The 25,038-nt window shown below is 43.8% G+C and overlaps 1 protein-coding gene across 1 annotated transcript in view; it reads left to right on the plus strand.

The window, feature by feature from the left end:
- The window catches only part of LOC124621802 (protein groucho), a 696,988-nt gene that overhangs the window by 392,592 nt on the left and 279,358 nt on the right, over positions 1-25,038 (plus strand). Inside the window, exon 2 of the mRNA XM_047147238.1 lies at positions 17,517-17,614. Within this exon, the coding sequence (XP_047003194.1) occupies positions 17,517-17,614 (98 nt within the window). The remainder of the gene's footprint in view (positions 1-17,516; positions 17,615-25,038) is intronic.

Genomic DNA, 25,038 nt, shown 5'->3' on the forward strand with positions numbered 1-25,038 from the left:
CATGGGATGGCGATGTGCACATATAGAGATGGCGGTAGTATCACGTAAGCTATATAGGACATGTTATTTTCGCGATCCACTTCGCCACCATCTTCAGGTGAGAATGTTGTCTGCTAATCTCGCCGAAACTGTTTCATATCGTAAACGGCGGACGTTCAACAATGAGGCGACAAACGTCATGGGATATTGATACTCATGTATACACATGGCGGTAATATCGCGTATAAAAGTTATAAAAGGGTAGTGCACTGGCTGAGCTGTCATTGGTACTCAAGTAATTCATGTGAAAAGGTTTCCGACGTGATTATGGCCGCATGATGGGAATTAACAGACTTTGAACGCGGAAGGCTATTTGGAGTTAGACGCAGGGGACATTGTATTTCGCAAATCATTAGACCTTGGGAATTCAATATTCCGAGATCCACAGTGTCAAGAGTGTGCCGAGAATACCACATTTCAGGTTCAAATGGTTCAAATGGCTCTGAGCACTATGGGACTTAACATCTATGGTCATCAGTCCCCTAGAACTTAGAACTACTTAAACCTAACTAACGTAAGGACATCACACAACACCCAGCCATCACGAGGCAGAAAAAATCCCTGACCCCGCCGGGAATCGAACCCGGGAACCCGGGCGTGGGAAGCGAGAACGCTATCGCACGACCACGAGATGCGGGCGCCACATTTCAGGCATTAGCTGTCATCACGGATAACGGCTTTTCTACTGACCGAGGGCAGCGGCGTTTGCGTAGGGTTGTCAGTGCTAAAAGACAAGCAACACTGCGTGAAATAACCGCAGAAATCAATATGGGACATAAGCGGTGAAATTTGGCGTAAATGGGCTATGGCAGCAGACGACCGACACAAGTGCTTTTGCTAACAGCATGAAATAGCCTGCAGTGCCTCTCCTGGGCTCGTGACCATATCGGCTGGATCCTAGACGACAGGAAAACCGTGGCCTGATTCGGTGAGTTCCGATTTCAGTTGGTAAGAGCAGATTGTAGGGTTCGAGTGTGGCGCAGACCCCACGAAGCCCTGAACCCAGTTTGTCAACAAGCACTGTGCAAGCTGGTTGTGGCTCCATAATGGTGTGGGCTGTATTGGCATGGAATGGACTGGGTCCTGTGGTCGAACTGAGCCGATCATTGAGTGGAAATTTTTATATTCGGCTGGCTGGGAGCATTTGCAGCCAGTCGTGGACTTCTTGTTCCCAAACGGGCCACAGTTGTTCGTTATTGGTTTGAAGAAAATTCTGGACGACTCGAGTGAATAATTTGGCCATTCAGAGTTTCCGACATGAATCCCATGGAACATTTATGGAACTTAATTGAGAGGTCACTTCGGGCAAGAAATCCTGCACTAGCAATACTTTCACAGTTGCGGATGGCTGTGGAGGCAGCACGGTTCAATATTTCTGCGGGAGGCTTACACCGACTTGTTGAGTACATGCCACGTCCAGTTGCTGCACTACGCCGGGCTAAAAGAGGTCCGACACGATGCTAGGAGGTTGCCCATGACTTTTATCGGCTTTGTGTAAGTTTCAGTAGGCCCTTAGAGAATAACGCGAGATCTCATTAAACCTTACTTCACACTAATGAGTATGTAAGTATCAACCTCAATAATATTTTGGGGTGTAGCACAGCGGCTTACATCGATATTAGACTGTAAAGAAAAATGGCATACCTGCGGTTTTTAGGAATTACAACGTCCTTGATAGAACTGCTACTGTATTTTCGAAATATTGTCATTCATTTATTTTTTTACATTTTACAGCATGACGTGTCACTGCACCCAACAGCTTTTTCGGGTTGCAACAATGTTCTCAGTGTTGCTGAAAAAAATCCAAACAATATATGGATGTGGGTAATGCCTTTCAATAGCGTCAGCAAATGTAAAATCGGCGAAGTACAGCCCTGAATCATATTCAGACGTATAGTTTAAGATAAAATGCATGCTGTTGGTGATCGGCTGTTATGGGCAATCTACTGTTTTTTTATACGGTAAAGGGACCGAAATTCGCTAGGTGATGTCCAGCACCGGCGATTTTCTGCTGCCTTTTAAACAAAATCTTCCGCTCGATTTAGTTACTTTATGATAAAAGAACATAACAATTATGTTAGAATGTTAAGTGTCAAGGAGAATGATGTACTGTTCCCCGACGATTTCTGATTGTAGTTAGATAACAGTGAAGCTTCAGTTCGGCACTTGAAGGGAGCCCTTTTACCGGAACAGTTATAACCGAGAGTACTGAAGAAAATCAAATGTGATATTTGTTTACAAGGAGGAGCCAGTTTCTTAACATAAAGCCAAAAATATGACGAAAAGAAGAGTCGTAAGAACAGAGAATACACTCCTAACATTAATTTTTATAACGATATGTGATTCAAGAATAAATAATATCTTTCTCACGGAATTGACCAGTTTTCTCCAGCGCAACGTTATTAACTATCAGTTTAGCGATGGCTCTCACTCTCTCTCTCTCTCTCTCTCTCTCTTTTCCCTCCCCCCTCCCCCCTCCCCTCCTGCTGCTCTTGTGCGTATTTTCGTGAGTAAGCACTGCGTGATATAATGTTATATTTTAACATAGAGCTGTTCAGAAATTCTGGATGAATGTATATTTTATCAGTAATATGAGACCGTTTGTGACCACAGTGAAAATATTTTTATTCTAATATTTTTAACATAAAAGCAATTATTTTTTGTCCATGGCGAGATGCTTAATGAAAGGCGAATCTCTAACATGTGACGTGTTCCCGACGTATCGCTTCCGTGATGGATTCGGTTTGTTCGCTGGTACACATTGTTTCCATTCGCTGCAGTGAATAAATCCTTACCACTTCTGCATGGAACGAGTGAGTTCGTCACCCGATGTTAGATTGTGTTTCTGTTGTCAGAGGAATTTTAATTTTCAATTCGAAATTAAAAATAGCGTTTGTTTTGTTGACGCGAACCTTTACTTTGTTATTACAAGTGTAAATCGATGACGTGTAAGCAGAGTCGCAGCCATCATTTGAATAATTGTCGCCTGCGTGTTTGTTTATTTATCGAGAGAGAGTGGCGCGCATTCGTGTAGCGTAACAACTCGAGGCGACAGGCTATGCCGACGCCTGACCCCCCCCCCCCCCCCCCCCCCTGCTCCGCCACCAACGCCATCCCACCCACATCCAGCCAACTTTGCGCCTCTCACCCGCGCCGCTCTCTACGCCATATCCGCTTGACCGTGCGAAACTATCTATCAACAAACTATAAACATGTGTTAGCGTGTTTCGTATCCACTGTGAATGTGGTATGTAGAGATACTGTGTTTAACTGACTAAAGGAGAAAAATACACTGCTGAAAAAGAGAATTAGAACACCATTTTAGTGGTTTCCAATTCACTCAAGATTTATTGTTGCAATAATGCATATGGAGTACATGAAATGATTACATATACAGACCAATAACACGAGCAGTTCTGAGGTACCAGGTATAGACTGATGCTGAAACACCCATATTAGTAGGTGGTGCAGCCTCCACGTAAGAGTTGTTGGTTGACGAGTCGCACGATCACTTCTCGTCCCATCATATCACACACGTGCTTGATAGCACACAGTATGGATGGCATGCTGGCCAGAGAAGTTGCAGCCGATCTTGCAGAGCACTTTGAGTGTGATGAGCAGTGTGTGGAAGAGCATTATCGTGTTGGAACAACACATCACCTTCTTGTTGCAAGAACGGCAAAAGAACGGATCTAACGACATTCTGCGCGTACCAAGCACTGGTTACCGCCCCCCCCCCCCCCTAGCATCAAAGGTGAACGAGAGTTGTAGCTTATCCACCCTGACCACTGTGTCTTGAACGAATTCACTCTGCGAGACAGTGCTCACCAGACCTACGTCGTATGCGCAAACGACCACCACCTGCGTGCAGGCTGAATCTGCTTTCATCGCTGGAACCCTCGGCGCGTCATTCCGTCTTGCAAAGTGATGCTGTGGCGTAAGTGGAAGACGGGCAGGAGTTGTGCGTGCCCATAGCCCCACTGCTAGTAACCGGTTCGAACAGTTCGTGTTGACACATCTGGGCTCACGAGCTCTGTTAGTTGTGCTGTGATAACTGTATGATATGGCACTGCTGTTCATACAATACGACGATCCTCGCAGGTGTCTGTGATACGTGGACGAACATAACCTCGTTTACGGGTGTGAGAATGTTCACGTGACCACTGACAGCAGTATCGTTGCACAACTGTCGCAGAACGTCCAGCTTGTGTGGCAGTGCTCCGAAAGGACCATTTCGCCACTCGGAAGGCCACAATTTGACCCATTTCAAACTCGCTCAGTTGGTTGGAGGATGCTCGACTGCGTCACCGCCGCATGGTTGCCTGCCTGATTCCCAAGTTTTCGCCACACTGAGCCTTTTGGCTGAGAGCATTCCCTATTAAGGGATAGAGACAGATGGCGCTCTGGAAGCTATGCCACTACGCTATCCATTGGCCAACGACGTTGAGACCATTATCAGTACACCCCTTATCCTCCAGGTACCATAAGCCATCATCGGATCAAAATCGTCGTCGTCTTTCCAGGTCTACTATTTTTTTCCAACAGTGTATAATAATGCATAAAATGAAGCGTCTAAAAATTGAGATTGACACGAAGTGGAAATTTCCAGATCAGAAGTGGGTGGACGAGAAACGCAAGGATTTACAGTGGAGTTTAAACTAAAAGGGACGGGTAACGCGTAGTGCGCAGAGAGGGACAAGGAGAATACATTGCAACGCTGCCAGTTTGAGCTTTGTCCCACGGCAGACGGTCCATCGGAACGTTCGGTAAATTATCAGTGTTCCTGCTTAATGCAATACCTAATGGTTTTGCTTTATTATTGTTGTGGACTTCAGTCCGAAGACAGGTTTGATACAGCTCTCCATGCTACTCTATTCTGTGCAAGCCTCATCATCTCCAAATAACTTTGCACCCTATTTCCATTTGGACCCACTTACTGTACCGATATCTTCTAAGTCTCTCAGTGATGCCAAAGGTTTTGGAAGGAAGAGCGGCTGAATATAATGAACACGCGCTACAACGGGACAATGGATTGGTTCCATTCAAATGGATTGGTTCCACACTCACGCGGTCGGCCACTGACAGGTCCACAACCCCAACCACTCCTCGTCCACCTGAAATCGACGTCCGTGCATGTCTCTCTTCATGTCGCCAAAGATGTGAAAATCGTATGGTGAAAGATCTGGGGTGTACGGAGTACGTAGCATTATTTCCCAACTAAATCGTTGAAGCGTGGCCTTCGTCCGATTGGCAATGTAGGGGTAGGCGTTATCCGCGCAACAGGACGCTTCCTCTACTCGTCGAGTTCGTCATGAAGACACTTTGCGGAAACTACGACGCGCCATAAAGTCAGCCCAGGAATGCCGTCGGACGGAATCTTCCTTTTGCAAGATAACGCAGCGATTTGTTTGAGAAACACTGCAACATCCTCCATACAAACCAGATCTTTCACCGTGTGATTTTAACAATTTTGGCGAGAAAATGCGAAAGTGGGCGGGGTTCTGGACACGTCAGCGGCCGACCGCGTTCTACGAAAAGGGAATTGATCGTCTCGTCTCCCAGTGGGATAAATATCTTAACGCGCGTGGTGATTACTTTTGAATGGAACCAACCCATGGTTCTATTGTGGCCGGTGTTCGATTTTCATTGACTGCCCTTCATACTTGGGTGAGGCCGTGGATTTTCACGGCGAGACCAGCAAAATCTGTTAAGGGAGCTGCTAGTCGAGAACGTAAGGTTGTGTGAAATGGACGAGAGTACATTTCAGTATGTGCTCAAAAACGTAACTCCTCATATTACTAAGCAGAATACTCACCTCGGAAATGCTATAGCCGCAGAAGGCAGACCTAACGGAACACTACTATTTTTCACAAGAGGGGAAAGCTGCTCTAGTTCAGCACTCGAATACCACAGTGTGCATTGACGAAAATAATACCAGAAACGCATGAAGCCATTTATAAAGCATTAAAGGAGAAACATCTAAAGGCAAATAACTGTTTAGTACGTACTATAGCCATCAATAAATATTTTTATTTCTACAAAAGTTTTAGTAGGTTTTCTTCTTTATATCCTGTGGGATGCATCTTGATCCTACTTCACAGCTAATGGCCTCCTTAATTTCTTTCCTTTTTTTTATACCGCTCTCGCTTATTCATATTCTACGAGGGTCATTCAATAATTAAGGAGACAAATTGTTCTGGGGAAAAACTGTTAGTAGGGTACATTTGGTACTTTTATGGCATTAAGTTGGCATCACTGGGACGAGCCCTGATCTGCTGATGTATCAACATTGTTTTGTTTATAACTCCAGAACACATTTCACGATGGCGAGTCCGCTTGAAACGTCCACATTAGTTGAACAACGTTCTGTTATTCGTTTTTTACTTGCTGAAGACGAGAAACCAGTGATTATGTACTGTAGAATATCTAAAGTTTATGCTGAAGGTTGTATAATTATACCAATTTTTACAGTGTTAGTAACCTTCTCAAGTAGGCTCAACAACAGACTGGCCATGGGAAAAACCGAACGGCTGAAACCGATATCAGTATTTTAATTCTGAATAACTGGTATGTATAGGTATTTGTTTGGTCTCGGTTAAAACAGATGTTTTATTTTTTTTATTTTTTGCTACTAACCGGATAAAAAGAACCGGTGTCTCAATTCATCACATTTTTTTTAAAAAAAAACTAGTAATGTTTGCTCGTAAAAGTTCAGTTGCTTTGTTATTATAGAAAATGGGAAAAGCGATCAGTGGTATTTTAATAGCAATGCTGCTGCCAGTTGGAAACGATTAACGGACATATGACATAAGAATTGGCACACCATTGCTGACAGTGATGATGTTCCCACTGCCATGTGTCGTGACTTATCAAACGATGCGCGTGCATGTTCAGTGTGGACTGGTTTCTCATTTGTGAGCCAATAATGTACCTGTTGCCGTCAGGCGAACTCAAAAATAATTGGTGTCTGCACAGATTGTGGGAACAACAAGATAGGAGTAAGAAAGTTGTTGAGTGAAGGGAAGTCAATTTGTTGTTTTGCCGTTCTTCTACAATTAATAGTAGGAGATGGCCTGGAGGACATTAATAATGAAATTTTAAAAAGCGTAATAAGCGCAGTAAAATCAATCGTGATATTTGCAAAGCAGAGTAATGTATTTGTGTGGGATCTCAGGGTGGGGGACGAACGGGTGGACAAAGCAGAGGGAAACGTAATGCTTTTGGATAAGTCAGCACAAACAAGGTGAAATATCACCTAAGTTATGTTGAAATGTTTTTGAAACTGTCGCCATCAACTGGTCTACTGCTACCCAATCCCTAGGAGAATTCTGGAAGAGAGTACATTACCAGAAATCTTGTTATTCCCTTAGTAACCACTCCCGAAAATTCATCTCAATCCTAAACATAGTTCAGACAAAGTCCTGTCTAGACAGCTTCTGTGGAACCTTAAAAGAAATAAGGGCAAAATTATTATAGTTCTGATAGAAATTCTTCACTGTCAAATCTACGGTGTAAAAAAAATGTACTTGGTCTCCGTCATTGCCAGCAAAGCTGTTGAAAATGTGACATAAGAGATAAACATCTACTTGGGCGAAACCGGCAAACTTTCGCCTCTGCTTCAAAAGCAGGAGCCTAGGACAACTGCAAACCCTCTTTGGTCATCACTTGATGAGGAAGTAGCCAAGAAGGATGGTCTAGCGGAGCCTGTTGTCTCCGAATGAAATAGATGAAATAGCTTTGCTTTCAGCATCCTTTACTACCCAAAAGCAGTGATTCATTATTTAAGTTTCAACTGTTTCATGTTCCTGTTAAAAGTTACACTTCGCATTTTTTGATAGGGCGTTTTTATGTTTGTAAATAAAAAATCAGTTGTGTTGAAATTCCTGTTAAAAAGTGAGTAAAAACATTTGACTACAAAACGGGTTTTTCATTCGAAGTAATTAGAGAAAAACCCGCTACATAAAAAAATCAGTTGTATTCAAATTCCTATTAAAACTGAATAAATATATTTGACTGCAAAATGGATTTTTCATTTGAAATGATTAGAGGAAAAAACTCTGTAAATTTTATACATAAGCTTATTATTTCTCTGCCATTTTTGTGAGAATAACAAAAGAGAAAGGAAATATGGCAACAGTAATAAATTCAGAACTTAACAATTCATTCATAATTTATAATAAAAATGGAAAGTGGCTGATCTGCTGCATGTGTCTGTATTATATGCCCTTATATGCTTGTAGCCCTTGGAAACGGACAGCTTAACACGGAGAATAGAGAACTGCACTGACTATTCGTAATGCCCAAACAGTGGTATGTTCCTCTTTTACAACATGATTTTTAAGCAGACTATCAAAAACTGATATTCAGTAGGAGAATGCTGGGGGTTGTTCATAGTATTCAACCACACTTTTTATTTTCTACGTATATTGAAACTTCAGAATTTGTCATTTTTTTCATGATGTCTACGTTTATTACTGTAAAAAATGGCAGCAAAACACCGAAAATCGGTTATTTCAGAAACCAGTTATTTTCAGCGGTTTTAACAGGCTGAACTGTAGATGAAAAAAAAATGGTATACCCGAAAACCGGTTCTTTCAGCGATATCCGCTCATCCCTACGACTTCGAACAGATTGAGAGACGCGCTGTTGCGATCGTAACAGGTCGGTATAGACCATGAGAGATGCTCGGGGAACGTACTTGTGAATCCTTGGAAGAAAGACGACGTATCTACGTCTCGGGAAACTCTTTTTGGGAAAATTTAGAGAACATGTATTTTAGGAAGGGTGTGTGTGACCATTATGCGGTCACCATTGTATATCTCGCGTAGGCATCGTGAGAATAAGATAATATTTAATATTTATATATAATTATAATAATATAAGAGGTGTATCGGTTGAGAGGCCTGACAAGCCTGTGGTTCCTGAAATGGGGCAGCAGCCTTTTCAGTAATATCAGGGGCAACAGTCTGAATGGCTGACTGATGTGGCCTTGTAACTTGATCCAAAATGACCTTTCTGTACTGGAGCTGCGAATGGTTGAAAGCAAGGGGAAACGACAGCCGTAATTTTTCCCGTGGGCATGCAGCTCTACCGTGTGGTTAAATGATGATGGCATCCTCTTTGTAAAATATTCCGCAGATAAAATAGACCCCATTCGGATATCCGGGCGGGGACTACTCAGGAGGATGTCGTTATCAGGAGAAACAAAATTGGCGTTCTACGGATTGGAGCGTGGAATGTCAGATCGCTTAATCGGGCAGGTGGGTTAGAAAAGTTAAAAAGGGAAATGGACAGGTTAAAGTTAGATATAGTGGGAGTTAGTGAAGTTCGGTAGCAGAAGGAACAGGACTTGTAGTCAGGTGAATACAGGGTAATAAATACAAAATCAGATAGGGGTAATGCAGGAGTAGGCTTAACAATGAATAAAAAAAAATAGAAACGCGGTGAAGCTACTGTGAACAGCATGGTGAATGCATTATTGTAGCCAAGATAGACACCAAACCTACACCCACCACATTAGCACAAGTTTACGTGCCGATTAACCCCGCCGATGATGAAGAATCTGAAGAAATATGTGGTATAAAAGAAATTACTCAAATTGTTAAGGGAGACGAAAAGTCAATAATCATTGGGGACTGGAATTCGAGAATAGGAAAAGGAAGAGAAGGAAAAATAGCAGGTGAAAATGGTCTGGGGGAAAGTACAGAAAGAGGAAACCGTCTGGTAGAGTTTTGCTCAGCTCATAATTTAATCATAGCTAACACTTGGTTCAAGTATGATGAAAGAAGGTTGTATACATGAAAGAGACCTGGAAACACAGTAAAGTTTCAGATTCATTATATAATGGTAGGACAGAGATTTAGGAACCAGATTTTAAATTGTAAGACATTTCCAGGGGCAAATGTAGCCTCTGATCATAGTTTATTGGTTATGAACTGTAAATTAAAACTAAAGAAAGTGCAGAAAGATAAGAATTTAAGGAGATGGTACCTGGATAAACTAAAAGAACCAAAGGTTGCAGAGAATTTCAGAGAGGGCATTAGCGAACCATTGACAAGAACAGAAGAGGAATACAGTAGAATGGATACCCTTGAAAGATGAAACAGGGAAGGCAACAGAGGATCAAGTAGGTAAAAAGACGAGGGTTAGTGGAAATCCTTGGGTAACGCAAGAGACATTAAATTTAATTGGTGAAAGAAGAAAATATAAAAATGCAGTAAATGAAGCAGGCCATAGGGAATACAAATTTCTAAAATATGGGATTGAGAGGAAGTGCAAAATGGCTAAGCAGGAATTACTAGAGGACCAATGTAAGGATTTGGAAGCATATATCACTAGGGGAGCGATCTTTGGAGAAAAGAGAACCACCTGCATAAATATTATGAGCTCAGATGGAAAACCAGTCCTAAGCAAACGAAGCAGAATAATGGAAGGAATATATAGAGGGGCCATACAAGGGAGATGTACTTGAGGGCAATATTACGGAAATAGAAGAGGACATATATGAAGATGAGATGGGAGATCACTTGTTAGAAGCGAACACTGCCACAAGAATTCTATGCTGCAGTCTCTTAACGCCTTGTCGGACGATAGGATAAGTGTTTTAAGTTAACAAGGGAAGTCTGTTGAAACAAAATAAATTTCATGCTGATCTACTATACAGGACCTATATGACAGGGTAAGAAATACAGGGTGATTCAAAAAGAATACCACAACTTTAAAAATGTGTATTTAATGAAAGAAACATAATATAACCTTCTGTTATACATCATTACAAAGAGTATTTAAAAAGTTTTTTTTTTCACTCAAAAACAAGCTCAGAGATGTTCAATATGGCCCCCTCCAGACACTCGAGCAATATCAACCCGATACTCCAACTCGTTCCACACTCTCTGTAGCATATCAGGCGTAACAGTTTGGATAGCTGCTGTTATTTCTCGTTTCAAATCATCAATGGTGGCTGGGAGAGGTAGCTGAAACACCATATCCTTAACATACCCCCATAAGAAAAAATCGCAGGGGGTAAGATCAGGGCTTCGTGGAGGCCAGTGATGAAGTGCTCTGTCACGGGCTGCCTGGCGGCCGATCCATCGCCTCGGGTAGTTGACGTTCAGGTAGTTACGGACAGATAAGTGCCAATGTGGTGGCGCTCCATCCTGCTGAAATATGAATTATTGTGCTTCTTGTTCGAGCTGAGGGAACAGTCAATTCTCTAACATCTCCAGATACTGTAGTCCAGTTACAGTAGCATCAACTGACGCTGACGCCTAATCAACAGCGCCTCAAGCGAACAAATGTACAACTAAATGAAACTTTATAGCTCCCTTAATTCGCCGACAGATAGTGCTTAGCTCTGCCTTTTGTCGTTGCAGAGTTTTAAACTCCTAAAGTTGTGGTATTCTTTTTGAATCACCCTGTATTATAGGGTAGTGGAAGACTGCCTTGCAGGAGCTACATATGAGGATAGGCACAACTTGGGGAAGATTGACATATATAGAGGGGGGGGGATTAGGCAAAGAAAGGGGACTGGGAGCGAATGGATTGGGAGAAAAGGGGAGGAGGTGAGAACAAAGAGAGACAGAGGAGAAGGAGATGGGCAAAGAGATGAGGGAGGAGTAAATGGATTGGGAGAGGGGGCAGGAGGGGATGGGCAGTGAGAGGGGCCAGAAAGAGATGAATAAGAAGAGATGGGGTGGAGGAGATGAATAGGGAAAGGCGAGCAGGATGGAATGGACAGAGAGAGGGGTGGGTAGGAAGACAGGAATAGGATGAGACAGGCAGGAGGATATGGACAGGGAGAAGGGAGAAAGAGGAGGTGCGGGCCTCGGTGGCCGAGCGGCTCTAGGCGCTCCAGTCCGGAACCGCGCTGCTGCTACGGTCGAAGGTCGAATCCTGCCTCGGGCATGGATGTGTGTGATCTCCTTAGGTTTAAGAAGTTCTAAGTCTAGGGGACTGATGACCTCAGATGTTGAGTTCCATAGTGCGCAGAGCCAAAGAGGAGATGGATACAGAGAGGGGGGGGGGGAGGCTGAGGTATATAGAGAAAAGGAAGGAGAAGGAGATAAACAGTGGAGGGAGGGAGAAGGGGAACAGGAGGTAGGTGGAAGGTGTAGAGGGGGAGTGAATGGGTGAAAAAGGAAGAGGGGAAAGGAGGAGATGGACGAGTGAGGGCGAGGAGGATCTAGCAGAAGGAGGTGGTAGGAAGGTACGGTTGGAGAAAGGGGGTGGAGGAGAAGATGTACAGATAGAGGGGGAGGATTATGTGGATAGAGAGACGGGTGGGTGGGAGGGATGGACCCAGAGAAGGGGAAGAGAAACGTGGGCAATGTATGTGTCAAATGCATTCGCTAGCGAGGCCACGGGGAAAAGGCTTGTACATAATAAATTGAGCAGTTTTATCGATTATTATTCTCAAGGTGTGCATACTGACAAGTATGTCATCGGCATGGTGGATAAGACATTTCGCCACTTTAAGGGTGATACGACAGACGCCGGCTAATTCAAATCAGAGTGTAACGGAGGTGGAAGAAAGCAGGATGTGTCCGCGGTGGGCAGTGTGCTGGCGAGACCGGAGCGTGCCTGTGTGGGGGCGGCAGCAGAGGGGGGGTTGTCGCAGCAGGTGGATGGATGTCGGTGCGGCCTCCCGCAGCTCTTCAGGTATCGATCTCTGGCGCGCGAGCGGCGAGCCGAGGTGTGCCGCCTGCGCCTCTGTCTCTTTCTGCAGCTGTCCGCCGCTCTGCCTGTGGCTGCGACCGCCCCCTCCCCTTGCCCCTCTTCAGCCGCCCCTGCAGTCGCTGGCATCTGCCCGAGTACTGCGAGCTCCACTCCGGAGCCGTTTCCCTCGCACACGTCCGGCTATCCAACTTCTAGCCGTCGCTTACGTCTATACAGGCTGCTCCACTTATCTTGACGCCTCCAAGTAACTTTTCGTCTAGGAGCAAACTAAAGAAAAAATGTATCAAGCAAATGTTGTTTTTTCTCGTTGGGTCTGCCGTCGGGTCACGCAATCACCTTAACGTCGTGCAATCATCTTCTGGTGAGAACGTTGTCTGCTAATTTCGCCAGAACTGATTCGTATCGTAAACAGCGGAACTTTTATACTGAGGTGACAAAAGTCATGGAATAACGATATGCATGTATACAGATGGCGATAGTATGCCGTACCCAAGTTATAAAAGGACAGTGCGCTGGCAGAGCGGTCATTTGTAGTTAGATGATTCACGTGAAAAGATTCCAATTATGCCGCACGATGAGAATTACCACACTTTGAACGCGGAATGGTAGTTGGAGCTAGACGTATGGGACATTTCATTTCGGGAATCGTTTGGGAATTCAATATTTCAAGATGAACAGTGTCAACAGTGTGCCGAGAATGCCACATTTCAGGAATTACCTCTGACCGCGGACAATACAGTGGCCGACAGCCTTCACTCGAAGACCGAGAGCAGCGGCGTTTGTGTTTTCCGTGCTAACAGACAAACTGCGTGAAAGAGCCACAGAAATCAATGCTGGACGTATGACAAACGTATCCGATACGACAGTGCGGTGAAATTTGGTGTTAATAGGCTATGGCAGCGGACGACCGACGCGAGTGTCCTTGCTAACAGCATGACATCGTCTGCAGCGCCTCTCCTAGGCTCGTGACCGTATCGGTTGGATACTAGACGACTGGTAAACCGTGACGTTGTCAGATGAGTCCCAATTTTAGTTGGTAAGAGGTGATGGTAGCGTTCGATTGTGGCGCAGACCCCACGAAACCGTAGACCCAATTTGTCAGCAAGGCACTGTGGATGCTGCTGGTGGCTCCATAATGGTAAATAGGGAAGTGAGTTTAAAGTCCCGTCGACATCGAGGTCATTAGAGACGGAGCACAAGCTCGGATGATTTCAAGCATGGGGAAGGAGGCTGGCCGTGTTTGTTCAAAAGCACCATCCTAGCATTTGCCTGGAAAATCACAGAAAACCTAAAGCTGGATGGCTGGAAGCGAGTTTGAACTGTCGTCCTCCCGAATGCGAGCCCATTGTGCTGACCATTGCGCCACCTCGCTCGGCCCCATAACGGTGTGGGCCTTGTTTACATGTAATGGACTGGTCCTCTGGTCCAACTGCTTTATGGATGACAATGCGCAATATCACAGGGTCACAATTTTCCACGATTTGTTTGAAGAAAGTTCTGGAGAATTCGAGCGAATGATTTGGCCACCCTTACGGCCTGCATGAATCCCATCGAACGTAATCGAAAGGTCAGATCGTGCACAAATTCCTGCGCCGGCAACACTTTTCCAATTATGGTCGGCTATAGAGGCAACATGGCTTCATATTTCTGCAGGGGACTTCCAATGACTTGGTGAGTCCATGCCACATCGAGTTGCTACACTACGCCGGGCAAAAGAAAATCCAACACGGTATTAGGAGTACCCCATAACTCTTGTCATCTCAGTGTAGTTCATCACTGCTTGTTATGCCTCTGTCTTTCGACGTCATAGAGGTACAGACAGCACAGTGATTAGGCGGCTAAAGAAATTATCTGGATCGCCGTGACACAGTCGCAACAATTCCATTGCTCCCTTTTTGAATGGGTAGTCGCGTATCCTAGCGGAGTCGACCTTTGACAAGATCAAAATGCACTGCAAGATGTTGAAAACTGATCGATTACTGATTTCATTTTTCCCACTCTCTTCCCCCAGTCTTCGAGTACTAGGTGCCCCATTTATCTTGCGATCCTTCGTGCTTCACGGAGATGCGTGAGCCACTTTGTTTTTCGTCATTCAGGTCTATTCGACAGCTCTGGAAGAGTCTGCACCAGCTAATCACTGTGTCATATGATGGTGTGTTGTTGCCACTCACTTCCACCAACTGAAGATTTATGCAGCGTTGCCAAATGCAGAAAATCGATTACCGTGTGACATTTCACTTTATCAGTGGGCTTCTACCGACGTGATACGGTACTGTGGCGCAACACGGGGAACAGCGGCATGGAGTTACCACTGTGAATAATTTCGTAGGCCTTTGAATAAGTCGTTTAGTCATTTGAACAAGTCGTTTAGTGAACATCTATCATAACGATACCAGTGTAATTGCAACATCTCCAATGCTGCCATTGGGGTGAAGGGGGGAGGGGGGTTTGATGTACCAAAATTTTTGATCGAACTAAGGCAGGAACATTGGCTATACTTTTCATTGTGAATTCAGTTCATGCTTTCGTGCTCGTATTGATGCAATTTTTCTTTTTTGTTAATTCCGAAAGTTGTTACTTTGCATTATGCAAATACATTTATTATACATAAGATTGCATTTGCTCGACGCAAATATAAATGCTTATATATGAAGGAAACCAGTAAACCCATATTAAAGTTTTTCACTTGTTGGTAACCTTGAAGTTCTCGAGTAACTGCGTCTTTTCATGTGTTAACATCAGAGATAACTAAATGATACAGAACATCGTATTCGGCGATGAACCGGCCGCTGTGGCCGAGCGGTTCTAGGCGCTTCAGTACGCAACCGCGCTGCTGCTACGGTCGCAGGTTCGAATCCTGCCTCTGGCATGGATGTGTGTGATGTCCTTTGTGATGTCCTTAGCTTAGTTAGGTTTAAGTAGTTATAAGTCTAGGGGACTGATGACCTCAGATTTTAAGTTCCATAGTGCTTAGAGCCATTTGAACCATTCGGCGACGAGCGATGTCAGCGAGTTGTTGATACTTTACTTTTTGAACACTTATGCTGTTATGATGTGCATAAAAAATGGAGAAGAAATCCGTGTTGCGTTAAATGTGGAGTGAGCAATAATAACCTATTTATATCTGAATCATTATTGGTACTACCAACAGAAGTCAATAAATAAATCGCAAACGCCTGGTTACCGCATATCGTTTTAAATTTCGTGCTTATATGTATCTAGAAGGTGGAAACCCACGTCGCGCGGAAGGTAGCCGATACACAGTATTACACGACGAATGTTTAATGATCTGCAGTCAGATCAAGATGGCAGGGGTGCTATAAGTGTGTACCCGTTAGGACAACGCCATCTTTGTGAGCCGAGCGACTCCTTGTCCACAGAGGACGTCCATAGCGAAACTCGTCCCATGTGTGATTAGAAATTTATTTCAGAGATAGTTGTGCTCAATTGTGTACAGGAATTGAGCAAAGGATAAGAAAAAGTCACAATAAAGAATGGTCCTGGCCCGTGATGCTTATGCGTAATGGCACATTTTTTCCCAGTCTACGGGAATTTCTGATCGGTTTTGCGGGTTGCAGCAAGTTAAGGAACAAAATAAACTTGTTATATCGCAAGAGATCACCTGTTAGAAGCGAACACTGCCACAAGACTTCTATGCTGCAGTCTCTTAACGCCTTGTCGGACGATAGGATAAGTGTTTTAAGTTAACGAGGGGAGTATGTTGAAACAAAATAAATTTCAGGCTGATCTGCGCGGCTCTGATGCCTCTATCCCAGGTTCCAAATTACATATTGACCCTCTCTCGTATTACAGCCTCTAGACATATAATTGTGGGATATACAGTGTTAATTATTGCTGTAAAATTATTGATTAGTAAATGTGAAATTAGGTTTAAAATTTTACAAAGCCTTCTATCAATGGAGCGTAAGCTGCGTTCTGTACAAAATGTTAAAATTCAGTAAAACGGTCTCTATCGCAAGTTGTTTACTGTATTTTGATTGGCAACCGATTTCTGAACAGTTGACGCCCGTGCTGTTACGGATCCTGCTCCGTTCACCGCCAGCAGCCTCCATCAAGGTGATTACAGCTTGAAGATGCTCTTAGATTATAGACCGAAACTGGTTGCCAACCAAAATGAACGTCTTTTGAATGATTTCTTGAAGCCTTCAGCTGCCATTTTCTTTATTTTCTGTACGATTGTACAATTTCGGCCTTAGGCCGTTTTCAAGTATTTTAAGGATGATTTTTTGTTAGCAGATTGTATCATATGTGTCGTTGCTCCTATGACATCATGTCACGCTCATAGGAGCAACGACGCATATAACATAATCTGCTACCAAAAAATCATCCGCAAAATACTTCAAAGTGGCCTAAGGCCGAAATTGTACAATCGTACAGAAAATAAATAAAATGGCAGCTGAAGGCTGAAGAAATCATTCAAAAAATTTATCGCAGCTGCGGACCCTATCGCATTACAAATTATAAAATGAACGTCCGTTGTGATAGATACTGTTTTACTGAATTTTAAAATAATATTAGCTGTTTTTATGTTCTTTTTACGACAGTATTTATATTGATCATTTAACATCGACGTTTTAGAGTCGACTTTTATCATCCATCGATGTATAGATGACGGTGATGAATTGGAAATCAACGTCGGTGACTTGCCAAGTTCGCACGCACACCCCTACCTCGGCTGCGTTGGCAGTCAGCTGGCGACTACTGCTGCTGCTGCTGCTGCTGCTGCAATTCAATAAGGCGAGCGAGGAGACGTTACTAAGGGCTGCTGTTTGTGTCCGCAGGGCCCTCCGCCGCAGCCTGGCCAACTCAAGTTCACTGTGGCGGAGACGTGCGAGCGCATCAAGGAGGAGTTCAACTTCCTGCAGGCGCAGTACCACACGTGAGTACCACCTCACTGTATACCCTACCTTTGCCAGCAAGGTCGCCGGATCTGAGAACGCACTATGGTCAGGGCCCTCCAACCAGCTCAGGATGTTGACGATCTAACACGGCAGTTGGACACAATTTTGCACGATATCCCTCAGGAGGTCGTCCAATAACTCTTTATCTGTCAATGTCGAGCCGAATAACTGTTTGCATAAGCGCTAGAGGCGGACCAACGCGTTATTGCCTTTCTCAGTTTGTGAAGCTTCTTCTCTTGAATAAAGTATCCAGTTTTTCTGAAACTGTAATCATTTGTCTGTCTGTACATGTACATCACACCTATCGGTTTCCATTTCATTCGGGTAATTCCTCCGTGATGCGTCTTCTTTTTGTCTTATAGGGTATTATAAAAATGCTATTACAAGTTAAAAACAAATTGAAATAGAAAATATTGACAAAGAACAGAAATTTGTTTTCAAGACAAAGCATAAACCCATTTCACTTACAAATGTCAAGTGTTCCATCGTAGACGAGTTTCTTCCGTTTTTTGATACAAAGATGGTGCACATCCGAGAAAGAATGGCTTAACCGTCCCCAAGTTATGTAACTAGTTTTAAAAATATACGGAATTTTACTCGCCGTAAATCTCTTCAACTAAAGAATTAACAACATTCTCCACATATTATATAACGTATAATATGTTATATAATTTAGTAAATTTAATATACGAGTATTACACAGAACTTAAATATGTAGAATTGGCAATATTTAGAAATGCTACCGGAAACACAATGTCATGGCTCACAACAACAAATGCTGTAGAAAATGGTGTTCTGTTGTGTACCTTTCTTCATGTGATTCTAGAATCGGCTACTAGTTTGAAACTACGACCAGGAAACGTTATACGTTCCTAGGTACACTTTCCCGAAGGCGCAACACTCGCACCTACTACTACAGGGTGTTCCGTTTACCCTTTAAAATTTATGTATTCCCATAGTGACTATCACGTGTGGGGACGTCTGGGCTTCATCGTGGTCAGGCAAGGGTATCGTTTCACAAAGCCATTACACTACCAGTGACGACCTGAAATATGCTGTGAGAGAAGTTATACTAGCAGTGCTTCGAAAAATATCGCACGACTCGTGGTGGCGTAATATCCTTTACCTTGACTATGACGGTGCATAAACTGATCTTTTGGATAAGGAATGTTTCATATCTCGAGAGATCTCATCTAAAGAACTGTTGTTCATATTAAGTTTATGGGTTTATGTTGGTTATTATAGAGGGTAAGCGGATTCTGTGGGCAACCTCTACAGAGCGCTGAGAGAACGGGATCTGCGCAGCTAAACATGTTTCTTCGCTGCAGTAATGTCTCCTCAATGCCCTGACTAACATGTTTCCTGTATTTGAAAACTATCGAACACACCTGGGATTCGCGTAGAACACCCACGCAGCCAACGTAACGTCTACCACAACATTTCCACATTTGGAAATTACTTATCTTGAGGAGTTGTCCTGCGCCACCCTTTAGATACTCGTAGGAGATACACTGTATGAACAAGCTCTAACAGCACTGCAATACGAAGGTGAAAAGTAACGTCGGGCAGTGTCGCGCACTGTTGTAATACTACAATAAGTCGTCCTTCAAAACCTTGCCTACACTCAACGACGTGATCTGTGTGACGAAATACTCGTCTGTACTAACGCAACGACGTTACGTAAGATTTCCACGCTATAAATCACACTACAGCTCGCTACGACATAGCTATATACGTTACTATCCCTTAGTGCGTGCTGTAATTGTCAACCAAAAAATAATTAAACGACTTTCCGTGTACACGTCTCTTCACATACACTATACAACGGAAAATCTCCCAAAAAATATTGCACGGTTCGCCTATAAACGAGTGGCTATTAAGCAGCTCAACCACACCATTAATCGCAAATAGGAGAAGCTAATCCCACACTTCAAGAAATCGGAACTTTTCCTATACCTGGTGAGTCTACAGTCTACCAAAATCGGCGAAATAACCATTTTTTACACCAGCCGATAATCTTCTTAAAATATCTTTCTAAACGACTTATATTTGCTTTCAACACACTTGTGTTCTATCCCCATTGCAGTGTAATTCATGTATCGTTCGAAGGTCACTCCAAAAGAAATGCTCATTATTCTTGTAAAAATACAGTTTTCATTCTGCATGTGTGAAAGTTTTATAGTGTGTAGATACATCCTTCCCGCTTGTTTTGAAAATAAGTTCAACCTGTTCCCGTGAGTGGTGCCGTCACAGCATGTCTTCAAGATGGCTGCTACACTTGACGTTCGTCAGAAGCAACGTGCTGTCATAGAATTCCTGTCCTGTGAAAACGAGACAGTGAGAAACATCCACAAGAGGTTGAAAAAGGTGTATGCAGTTGCTGCTGTCGATCGCAGTACAGTTAGTTGGTGGGCAAGAAGGTTACATGATGAAAGCGGGCACGGCAATATTGAGGATTGTCCTCGCAGCGGCAGGCCTCGTACTGCACACACTCCAGACAATGTGCAGAGAGTTAACGAATTGGTGACTGCTGACAGACGCATCACAGTGAACTAATTATCACGCTACGTTGGGATAGGGGAAGGAAGTGTTTGCGCGGAAAACTGAAAGTGTTGGCGTTAAAAAAACGTTTGTGCCAGATGGGGTCCCAGGATGTTGACAGTGGGTCACAAAGAAACAAGAAAAACGGTATGCAGCGAACTTTTGAAACAGTACGAGAATGGTGGATATGAATTTCTTGGAAGAATTGTGACAGATGATGAAACATGGCTCCATCATTTTTCACCAGAGACGAAGAGGCAATCAATGGAGTGGCATCATGCAAATTCACCCAAGGAAAAATAATTCTAAACCACAACTTCTGCTGAAAATGTTATGGCTACGGTGTTTTTCGATTCCGAAGGACTCTTGCTTGTGGACATCATGCCAAGTGGAACCACCATAAGTTCTGATGCATATGTGACGACACTGAAGAAACTTCAAGCTCGACTGAGTCGTGTTCGATCACATCGGCAAAAGCAGGATGTTTTGCTGTTGCACGGCAATGCACGGCCACATGTCAGTCAAGAAACCTTGGAAGCGATCACAAAACTCGGATGGACAACACTGAAACACCCGCCTTACAGTTGTGACCTGGCTCCATGTGACTACCATCTCTTTGGGAAAATGAAAGACTCTTCGTGGAACAAGGTTTGAAGATGATGACTCCCTTGTGCACGCTGCCAAACAGTGGCTCCAACAGGTTGGTCCAGAATTTTACCGTGCGGGTATACAGGTGCTGGTTCCAAGATAGCGTAAGGCAGTTGAGAGGGATGGAAATTATGTGGAGAAATGAAAATATTGTTCCTAAAGGATGTATCTACACACTGTAAAACTTTCAGACACGTAGAATAAAAGATGGATTTTAAAAAAGAGTGTGCATTTCTTTTGGAGTGACCCTCGTACATGTGAGCCGATCTTCATCACACTCGTGCGATAATCTCTCTCGAGGCTCGCTACTCGAACAGTACTCGGATACTACTACTGAAATTCTAAAAGGACAAGCCAATAACCATGCTCTGGGAACAAACATATCACGCTAATTCTCTCTTTAACAATAAGTGTATCTTCTTAGTAGTCGTCGGCAAACGTTCGTATAGCCAGCCGCAACGTAGTTCTTATCTTTGCCGCACCCCGCGATTCAGAAGTCGGCATTGGCGCAGCATACTCACTGACTTAACAGGACACTGCTTCTTTCAACCATCAGGTGTTACACATATCTACAACATTTTAACAAAAAATATAAGAAAACTATACAGACAACGTAAGAAACTCTTCATTTTCGTAGCACATGAAAATCGATAATAAGGTGACGCGATACAGACAAGTGATGCGCTTTTTAGGGGCTGAAGACGGTTTGGTGCATTACAGAGCACAAGGTGTTCATAAGGATGTCACACCAATGTCATCGAATTCATGAAACGCTGATGCATAACAGTGGTGCTCATCGGTGATAATCAAACAGCCACTTGGTGGACGTAACATCTACATTTGTCTACATCATATTCCGCAAGATACCTAACGGTGTGTGACGAAACTTACTTCTGGTACCATTAACTAATCCTACCCCCTCTGTTCCACTCGCGAATGGCGCTTGGGAAAAATGATTGTCGGTAAGCTTCTGTATTGGGTCTAATTTATCGAATTTTCTCGTCGTGGTCATTTCGCGAGTTGTGCTGTTTCGAAATTTCGATGGCAAACCGCTTCTTGATGCGCAAGTCCTCTCTTGTAACGTCCGCCACTACGGTTTCTTGAGCATTACTGTCACACTCGCGCCGACTAAACGATCCCGTGAAGGAACGCGCCGCTCTTGGGTTGATCTCTCTCTCTCTCTCTCTCTCTCTCTCTCTCTCTCTCTCTCTCTCTCTCTCTCTCTCCTATCAGTGTCCGCACGTTCCAGCAGCTGTGTGCTGCAGGCCGGCACGCGGGAGATGCGGCAGGTTAGCGCGACCTAGTTGCGATGATGACTGAAGCCTCGCACGACTCACCGTGCTTTTTCTCACAGCCAGGTCTCCGCACACATTCTGCAAGCACCTATGAATATCAACAATGCTCAGGTTTTTCGCCAAAAGAAACTCAGTGACAGCTCTCTACTTGAACGCACCTCCGTTACAGTTGCCATTTTGAAAGCTACGTATAGCGCCGCCACCAATCGGTACTTCATGAAACTGTAGGGGCTGAAGCGGAAGTATTCCACCACCACAACAAATTCTGCATTTTTTTCAACCGAAATTCGCGGAGAAAAGAAATGCGTTAAATATTGTACGCCCCTCGAAATTGGTCGTTCCACGTAAGGTCGCTCTGGATAGCTACTCCTGGAAATTTTACGGTGGATACAGTTTCCAGCAATTTGCCATCAATAGTATCGCTGTACAGTAGTGGATTTCTTTTCATAAACATAAATTGCGATTGCTTCATATGCTTCGGAACTGTTTTGGTAAGCAATTGATACGCACAAATGATTTGCCTACCAGTCTCGTTTATTGACAGCATTTTATCAACTTGGTGCCACATTTTAGGGTTTCTTCCAGCTCCAATCGCCTATGAAGCACGGTCAAAGTGACTGCTTAAAAGCCTCTCTGCGTGCTGTAATTAGTCTAATTTTGTCTTCACGGTCTCTACGGGAGCCGAGCTTTTTGGTGTGATGTCATGTTTGCAGCGGACTGCTGGTAAGGCAGTTGTGAAGGCCAGAGGTGGGTGGTGCGTGTGTGTGTGTGTGTGTGTGTGTGTGTGTGTGTGTGTGTGTGTAATAGGTGACAGGTCCGCGGGCCCCGTGTCGCGCCGCTGTTAACACGTTATGGCGGCTGTAGCGCCCACATAACATCTGCATGTACACGCGGCGCCGACCCGCAGATTTCCCGCACCGTACCGCTGTCAGACGAGCACGCCCTCTCCTGAGGCATTGCGTGCCCTGCACACTCGTTACACGACAGCTGTTATGAATATTTACTCGTGCCACTGGCACTTGCACTGCTATTTCCGCTACAACACTAGTAGTAGTAATATTAATAGTAGCGGAAGGATAAAGAAGTTTCGACTCTCGGGTGGTATCTTCATAAGAAGACTGCTGGTGCCTCCGAGTGATTGAACACTGTTGAAAACCAGTGTCAGGTTCTCATATAAAAGGATGCTTTCCCATGCTTTATCTTAAAAAATGGAGTTATACAAAAAAAGAACTGCTCAGGCTCTCATTACGCAGGTACTACAAAAGAGGAGGACGAAAGGTGGGGGGTGTAGGTACCGAAGTATTATTGTTGTCATTTCATGATATAGGGCGGGCACTGTAACGAGCTAGTCGGCCGCGATCTTAAACGAACGGAACACTTTTCCAACAGACCGCTGGGCGCTGGTCCCTTCTGGTGTCGTGGCAGTCTTTATAGAATTCTATGCCGGACCAGCAATAGTCTCTTTATTCATTTCAAAATACGGAAAAAAGGCAACGTCTTACCCAAAGCCAAGCGGAGTACGTCTACACCTACAGGTCTTCTCTGCTATTCACACTTAAGTGCCTGACAGAGGACTCAAAGAACGACTTTGACTATATCTCCACCGTGCCACACCTAAATCATTCCGTGCGAGCTCTGATTTCTCTCATTCTATTACGATGGTCCTATCTCTCTGTGTAACTGATAGTCGCATTCGGAGGAAAAAGTTGGTGATTGAAATTTTGTGGAAAGATTTCCCCGCAGCGAAAAACGCGTTACTTTTAATGATTGACGCTCCAACTCACGTATCGTATCCGTGAAACTCTTCTCACCATTTTGCGATAGCACAACAAGCAGCTCCTCTTTGAACTTTTTCGATGTCATATCTGGTAAGGATCGCACACCGCAAAGCAGTACCGCAGAAGAGGACGGACAAACGTAGTGGAGGCAGTCTCTTTAGTGGACCTGTTGCATCTTATAAGTGTTCACCCAATCAAACACATTATTTGGTTCGCGTTCCCCACACATTACCCATATGATCTCTCCAGCTTATTTTGTTCATAATTGAAATGCTTAGGTCGGTTTTAATTGAATCTACAACCTTTGTATTGGTGTGTATTATAATGTAACCTAAATTTACAGTTTTTTTTTCTTTTTATTCAGGTGGAGGACCTAACAAATTCCAATATTTAGAGCAATTGCCACTTTTCGCAGTACAGAGATATCTTATCTTAATCATTTTGCAATTAGTTTTACTCTTCTGATGAGTTTAGTAGACGGTAAACGGCAGACGTCCAATAACTCTTCTTCGGCATCGCCAGATATGAGTTATGATTCACTCGATGTCTTCCAGTCCATTATACAAACTGTGATTTTCCGAGAGGAAATCACCAATCCAGTCGCACAATTCCACGGACACATTATTTGATTAGAAGCCGTTTGTTAGGAACGGTATCGGAGGCCCTCTGAAAATCTAGAAACCTGGAATGGACTAAAGAGCCAGTTTCTGAATCTCTGCTGGTTATGTGTCAGTAGATGGTTTTGTTCGCGGTATTTCATAATATTCGAACAGAGTGTATGTGTGTTAGATCAGGCCCAACTCTAGCAGCATCTTATGCAACCATAGTTCAAACAACTCCCACCCCCCTCTTTTCCATCTCAAAATGTCTCATTTAAGGCCCGCATCATACGTACTTCTATTCGTCACGCGCAGTGGCTGGATATCGTCCATTCGCACTGAAATCACACTCTTTATTGGAGAGCTCACCGTTCTATGACTTTCCTCCTGTAGACATCTCATTCTTTTAGTAGCACTGGTATTTTATTAAAAGTTATATGCTGGTCACAGTCATGGTGTTCCACAACCGCATATTTCCCATTTTTTAAAGTGTCTTGCGTTCATTGTCAATTACGATTTCTTTTGTGGTCCCAGTTTCGCC

Source organism: Schistocerca americana, chromosome 7 (assembly GCF_021461395.2).
Source record: "Schistocerca americana isolate TAMUIC-IGC-003095 chromosome 7, iqSchAmer2.1, whole genome shotgun sequence".
Classification (NCBI taxonomy): Eukaryota; Metazoa; Arthropoda; class Insecta; order Orthoptera; family Acrididae; genus Schistocerca; species Schistocerca americana.